This window comes from Anser cygnoides, chromosome 9 (genome assembly GCF_040182565.1).
Source record: "Anser cygnoides isolate HZ-2024a breed goose chromosome 9, Taihu_goose_T2T_genome, whole genome shotgun sequence".
Classification (NCBI taxonomy): domain Eukaryota; kingdom Metazoa; phylum Chordata; class Aves; order Anseriformes; family Anatidae; genus Anser; species Anser cygnoides.
In genome coordinates, this window is record NC_089881.1 from 953,338 (window position 1) to 960,330 (window position 6,993).

Here is a 6,993-nt window from a genome sequence, read left to right on the forward strand (position 1 = left end):
ACATATAAAACAACACCAGCAGCAGCAACAACAGTAAAAGGCTCCTTCATGCTGTAGGACGCTCAAGCAAACCTCAGACCAAAAGTTTAAAAGAATGCTCATTACCCAAGTGCTCAGATACACACAAGTACAGATCTGTGCTAAGCGACCACTAGGGACCCTACACAAGTTCAAAGAAACTTGCAATACGCATCTTTAAAATACATCGCCCACACCACGTCTCTCCTGGTTTATTTTACAGTGGGATGGCTATCACTATCTCTAAGATTTTTTTTTTTATTTTCTAGCAAAACTCAGGTTATTTTTCAAAAACTCCTGCCTGGTCTCGCAGGCGGGACATTTTACCCGAGAGCTTTGCAGAGAGCAACGTTTTCGGCGCGTTAGACAATTTTTCCTGCCTTTTTTTACCCACTGGCTTACATTTCCTCAAGCACCAGCACTTTCTGCCTAGGTCCCACCGGTCTCGAACTTTTCCTATCTCGCCAAACCCTGCAAGGTGGCGCTCTTTTCATTGAAAACTGATATTGGGCTTATAATAATAACATTTTGCAGAAAGTAAAGTTAAACCGAAGCCTTCCCCCGGGTGCTGCAGAGAGCAGACGGCGATGCCGAGGGGACAGCAGAGGGGCTCGTCCCAGCAGCACAAACGTTTTTTGTTTTTTTTTTTGGGGGGGGGGGGGGGGCGGCAGAGGGGGGCTTTGGGGCGGCGAAAAATCGCCAAGGGACGGCCGAAAATTTTCCGGACAAAGCAAAATACTTGTATGGTTTTGCCGTAAGACAGCCGGGCTACGCTCTGGCTGGTTTACAGACAGAGCTAGGAAGCGGCTGCATGAATATGAACACAGCCCCGCTTCCTCCGCCGCCCCCTCCCCCCCACTAGCGGTTAATATGCCTATTGACTCACTGTACACATAATATTTCTTTAAAGAAGCTGTTAAAGTGTCATCTTGGTCTACTGGAAGGTCAGTTCGTGCAATTCACTCTATGACATATCACAAGCACTCACAGCTTTAGCCAACCTCATGATTTGTGTTGTCTGTTGATATGTTGTCTGCTTAATGGGGCGATCATGCAAGCTACAACCAGGAACAAAGCCCAACAGTTCCAACAACCGTAGCTAAGTTAGTGGAAGCAGTACAGCTTGCAAATCTATCAAACTAAACTGCAAGAAAGACAATCTGATTTAGAGAAAAGGCGTTCTGCTACAGTCATTAAGCACAAGTAATTTAGATTTTTTATATTGTCTTCTCATTTACAAATTTACTGTATCAACGCCAGCCAATGGAACGAATTTCTTAAGTAAATGAGAAATAAATAAAAGAGATAGAAAGATAATCAAATTACATAAAATAATTCTTATCCCCTAGATTTATTTTTTAGAAAGCTATTAACACTGGCAAAATTATAGTAATAATAACATAACATAAGAAGTAATTGATTTAAATTAACATCACGTTTTAAGGAATATCAGCAAAAAGAAAGAAAGAAAAAAGACTAAAAAGAAAAGGAAAAGAAAAAAATATACCCAACAACAACAACAACAACGGCCTTCATGAAACAGTGCTGTACTTCTTGGAGTAAAGGGCCCAAGGAAAGTCATGAATCCACTGCCTGAGAATTAGTTATGGTCATAAGTGCTTTAAATTAAAATAGCAACCAAAATCTCCTCTGTTTTAAATCTCCTAATATATGTTAGCCGAATTAATTTAATTTAGAGACCCGATCTATGCAGATTCATGGGCAGTGCTGGGGTGGAGTGAAGCACTTCTCGTGTAACAATTCCCCACATTAATATTTATGTAGCATATGCAATCTATTTCTGTTATTTTTATGGTTGTTATTCTATGTCTGCAAAGGTCATTTAAATTATACTGCGGCCGAAAATTTGTTTCATAAATTTTGATATAAATACTAATTACACACTATAGTAATACCAGCAGGGATCCTTTCATTTATCACATTTATATCACCTTCGCTGCTTTAGTGATAACATAATGGAAAGCAGTGAAAAACTGGGACAGTTTTATTCTAATATCCTAAAGCTAGTTGGAGTTGCAGCAGGTTGACTGAGCGAATAAGAATTCCTACCACAAATCATGGGATTTAAGAATCTTTAATAAGGTATGAAATGTTACCAAACAGTTCTGTAAACTAAATTTTACATACCAATTCTTCTAGCCATAAATATTGAATATCTTGTAACATGTATAACCGGACCTTTACATGCGGATAAATATGGAAATTAGGATTTATATACATTATGTTCTTGTATTTGCCAAAAGCAATGGACAGATATAGTTTATATCTTTTTTTTTTTTTTAATATCACTTTACATAAACAAATGTAACAGTTTGACACGCAGATCCAGGCTTTCACTATACGAATTTCTTGACAGGACGTGTAACAACATTTTACTGCACTACTTAGACTGGACTTTGGGACGAAATGTTGCACTTTATACAAAAAAGCACATTAATACCAATAATATTCTGTTAGATCGACGTTTAGACTGTAATAATACAAAGTAATTCACATTTTGGTACACATTTACTAGAACATTCTTGCCATTCAGTACAAATAGTTGAATTTCTACCTCTTCCCTCGGCCCCCCCACCTCCGCCCAACCCGCCGCCGCTCCCGCCCGCCCGCCCCTCCCCTCCCCCCACATATATGCAAAGACCACAACTCCACACATCCCCGTAGTCAACTGGCGATATAACTATGTACAAAATCAAACAGTACATTTCTGTTTTCTTTTTTTTTTTATGGGTTTTGTTTCCTTTTCTTTTTTTTTCTTTTTTTTTCTTTTTTTTTTTTTTTTTTCCCGAAGCTAATAATTCTGTATATACAAGGGGACGGGGAAGGCCGCTGCCCGAGCAGACATGCAGTTGGAGAGCTCTAATCAGTGGTTTCCAGTAAAGCCCTACACGGTTGGCATTTGCCCTGGTAACCTTGTCTTCTTTAGGCATTCTACTAACCCCTTTCGCCTACCAAGCCTCAGAGCAGAGCGGAACAGTCCGAAAGTGGAAAAAAAAAAAATAAAAAATAAGACAATAAAAAAAGAAAGGAAGAAAAACAAACAAACAAAAAAAATGAGTATTCATTTTACTCAGTCCTGGGTCTACTGGCAGCATTTTGTTTTTGTTTGCCTTTTTTTTTTTTTTAATCTGATTTCAAAGTGTTCGTTATTTTTGGAGTCTTTTAAATAGAGTACTGGTTTGCTCGCTTGGGGCTTTTTTTTTGTTTTGTTTCGGTTTGGGTTTTCTTATTGTTTCGCTTTAGCGTTTTAAACGTACCATTCGTTAAAATTTGATGTAAGCGTGCTGTGGCTGGACGTGTGGTGGACTGCGGACGAGGAAGGGGATAAGGAGCTGGTGGTCTGGTTTTCTGTGGATGGCGACACGATGGTTGGAGGGGTGGAGGACTCGTAGCCTGAGCTGGCGGCGGGAGAAGGCTGAGACCCCTGCGAGGATGATTCATGGACCTGCAAGAGGAAAAATAAAATAAAAATAAAAATAAAAACAAATCGGGCAGAAAATCAGGAGCAGAGGCTGCCGGAGTCCCCGGCGGCGGTGGCTCCGAGCCCAGCACGGGCTCCCGGGGCCCGGGCACCTCTCGGGGGCTCCCCCTGGCCTCTCCCCGGCTTCACGGGCAGCACTCGGGGGGGCTTCGCGCATCGACCCCCTCCCTCCCCACGAAAGGCGCTGCCCCAAGGGCTGGGGTTACAAGGCCCGGCCTGGCCCTGAGCTACCGGGGGAGGCTCCAGACCGGGTCCCCCGCCGCCGCCGGCCGGGCTCCGGGGCCGCTCTGTTCCCCCAGGGCCCGGCAGCTCCCGGTGCCCCCGGCGGCCGTGCCCGCTGCCCTCCGCCCCGGCCGGGCCCGAAGAGGGGTCCGAGCCCTCGCGGGGCCAGAGCCCCCCAAGTTTCCATGCAGCGCCCTCCCTCCATTTACCTTCATGTGCTTTCTGAGGGAGCTGGGGTGCGTGTAGGACTTGTCACACATTTTGCAGAGATAGGGCTTGTCGGAAGTGTGCACATGCATGTGCTTTTTGCGGTCGCTGCTGTTTGCAAAGCGCCTGTCACAGCCCTCAAATTCACACTTAAATGGTTTTTCACCTATTGCAGAGGGAAGCGGGGGGGGGGGGGGGGGGGGGGGTGGAAAACGGATCTGATTAAGCAGGGCCGGCCGGCTCCCTCATTGTCCCCATCGCCCCGCCGGACGGGAGCCCAGGGCTCCATTTCAAACACTTGCAACTTTCTAAGTTCAACGAGGCTCGGAGCTCAAAATCCTTCCTCTCTTCCCTGTCCCATCCGCGCTCCTGACCCCTCTCAGCACCCTTTCCGCAGGGGCGGGGGGCCTGGGGGGGCGAAGGGAGTGCAAACAACTTTTCCTCTCTCTCTCTCTGGCTGCAGGGGCGAGTTTCATTCGCAGCTCCAAGCCCCGGGCACGTCTCCCTCCTTGAAAGGCTCGCAGAGCAGGCGTGCTGGCATTTCCACACCATCCTCAGCGCCTAGTTTCCGTTTTTATAGCCCATTCTCGTGATATTTTACGCTCCCACCCACCCCAGCCCCCTCCCTCGTATTTTCTCGCAATCTCGAAAATTATCGGGCCGGGGAATACAATGCGAGGGCAGCTCCACAAACCCTCGGCGAACCCACTCGGGAAAGCGATGCTGGCTTTCGGCGCTCGGGGGTGGGAGCTGGGGGAGCGGGGCTCTGCGAGCCGGGGGCAGCGTCGCCACCTCCCGCGGCTGGGTAAAGTTCGCCGGGATCCCGCCGCCCGCCTCCCGCACAACAATGCCACGCTACGGCGCCGGCCTCGGTGCATTTCCAATCGCTCCTCGGAATTAAATATTTACCAGCCCCCCGGATCGCAGAGGGGAGACGGATGAGCTGCCTGGAATATTTTTGCACGATTTCTCTTCGCGCCGCGGTCCAAACCGCCGAAGAACTATTAATTAAAACCTATAAATTTACCAGGACATGTCGCTGCGATTTTTTTCCCCCCTGCCATCCCGATCCCGGCAGCAAATCGCCTTTCTCCCCCTCCGCCTCGTCAGGGATAATCGGTTTTTGTTGTTGCTGCCGGCGCGGCTGTGACCGAGCTTGCTTCGCGGCGGAGCTCCGAGCCTGCCGCTCCGGGAAAAACCCAGGGTGGCCCCGGAGCGTCCCTGGCCCCGACCCGCAGCAAAGCAGCGCCCTGGCCCCTCCATCCCGGCCCCGCGTCCCGCTCCTGCCCCGGCGCTCGGCGCTTCCACTCGCAGGCAGAAAAGCTACAGAGAAGGTTACCGTACCTGTATGAGTTCTTTTGTGTATTTTGAGATTCTCTGATCTGGCAAACACTTTACCACAGCCTGGGAAAGGACAGGGGAAAGGTTTTTCACCTGTGTGGACTCTGATGTGATTTACAAGTTTGTATTTGGCCTTGAAAGGCTTCCCTTCTCTTGGACACTCTTCCCAGAAACATATGTGATTGGACTGCTCGGGTCCTCCAACGTGCTCCACGGTGACATGAGTCACCAGCTCGTGCATCGTGCTGAAAGTTTTGTTGCAGGACTTTTTGGGGTTTGACAATTGCTCGGGCTCAATCCACTTACAGATGAGTTCCTGTTTGATGGGCTGCCTCATGTAACGAAAGAAGGCCCCTGCCCCGTGGTGGGCTGCCATGTTCATGTTCATGTGGCCGTAGCCGTGCAGCTGGGTCGAGGCATAGTGCTCGGAGCGGGGGCTGGTGACCTGGCCGTACTGGTCGGGTCTGCCGTACATGTCTCCGGAGAAGCCCAGGCGCATCTGCCCGTTCACCACGTTGGGTGAAGCGTGGCTGGCGGCTTGCTCGTGAAGCCCGGGGAAAAGTATATGTCCCGCGGCATCGCTGTGTCCGTGGGGGCCGGCGAAGCTGCCGGCGGCGGAGGCGAAGAGGCTGTGCTGGGCACTGGCGGCCGCCGCCTCCCCGAAGCCGCGGTTGCGGAACAGAAAGTCCCGAGTGGAGTTGAACGCGGCGCTGGAGTAGGAGCTGACGTGGGTCGGGTGGTGGTGGTGCCCCAGGGCCGCTGCCGCGTAGCCGGGAGCCTGCGAGGTGAAGGCGGTCTGGCCGGCCGAGGCCAGCTCATGGGTGCTGGGGTTGATTTTGAAAGCGCCCATGCCGTCGGCGAAGGGGTTGATCCCCAGCCCCACTTCTCTGTCCGTGACATCGGCCGTGGAGTGGTGGCGAGACGATCCGAAGGTAGTGACTCCTATGGCGGGATACTGCGGTCCAGCATCCAGAAGCATCTTCCCAGCGTCGATGCAGCAACCAAAAAAAAAGCACGCGCGCACACACACAACGCGGAGAGAAGCAGCAGCAGCAGCAGCGGCGGCGAAAACACCCTGTTTGGAAAGTCAGCGACGATCACCACCAAAGCAACCACATCAAAAACACCCCCTTCGGCATCAGCGCAGGGAAAAAAAAGGGGGGGGGGGGGGAAGAAGGGAAAAAAAAAAAAAAACGGAGGCTGGTGGAAAAGGGGGGAAGAGATCTTCGCAGTCGCAAATAATAATAATAAAAATGTGCCCCAAAAAATATTCCCTGTCTCTCTGCTTTGACTTTTCAGGGAGGTTTAAATGGGGGGGGAGGGTTGGGTGGGCTCAAAAATAAACTGACTGCAAATAACAATAAAGGAGAGAGATCAACGCGGGCAGCAAAAAAAAAAAAAAAAAAAAAAAGGCAAAACAAAAAAGGAACTTCCTTCAGTGATTTTTTTGGCTATAGGAATGTTGCGAAGTGGCCGAGAGATTGTTTCTCTCTCCTCTTCGAGCTTCCCCACACTCTCCCCGCTTTTTTTTTTGGCCTTTTTTTTTTTCTCGCTCTGCAAAAAAAAAAAAAAAAAGGCGCAAATCATGCACAATATTGTCTTTTGCGGTTTATCTTCCTGGGGAGAAACTTTCACCTCCTCAGCCGGGCGGTGAACGCGAGACTGATAGCGGCAATCATTCCTGCAGATAAATGAATTGAAAA

At 49.2% G+C, this 6,993-nt stretch overlaps 1 protein-coding gene across 1 annotated transcript; it reads right to left on the reverse strand.

Annotated features, from left to right (window-relative positions):
- Nucleotides 1-2,780: 2,780 nt before the first annotated feature.
- On the reverse strand, nucleotides 2,781-6,993 carry ZIC1 (Zic family member 1). Its single transcript, XM_067002422.1, has 3 exons — nucleotides 5,294-6,993; nucleotides 3,952-4,115; nucleotides 2,781-3,484 (listed from the first exon to the last, which is right to left on the reverse strand). The coding sequence occupies exons 1-3, from the start codon at nucleotides 6,267-6,269 to the stop codon at nucleotides 3,287-3,289; spliced, it is 1,338 nt and encodes a 445-aa protein (XP_066858523.1). The 5' UTR covers nucleotides 6,270-6,993; the 3' UTR covers nucleotides 2,781-3,286.

Excerpts from the sequence above, each read along its gene's own strand:
- ZIC1 (XM_067002422.1), bottom strand. The coding sequence starts at position 6,269 with ATGCTTCTGGATGCTGGACCGCAGTATCCCGCCATAGGAGTCACTACC. Across the intron at positions 4,116-5,293 it reads ACACAAAAGAACTCATACAG|GTGAAAAACCATTTAAGTGT; the intron begins GTACGGTAACCT and ends CCTCTGCAATAG. Across the intron at positions 3,485-3,951 it reads CCCTCAGAAAGCACATGAAG|GTCCATGAATCATCCTCGCA; the intron begins GTAAATGGAGGG and ends TTCCTCTTGCAG.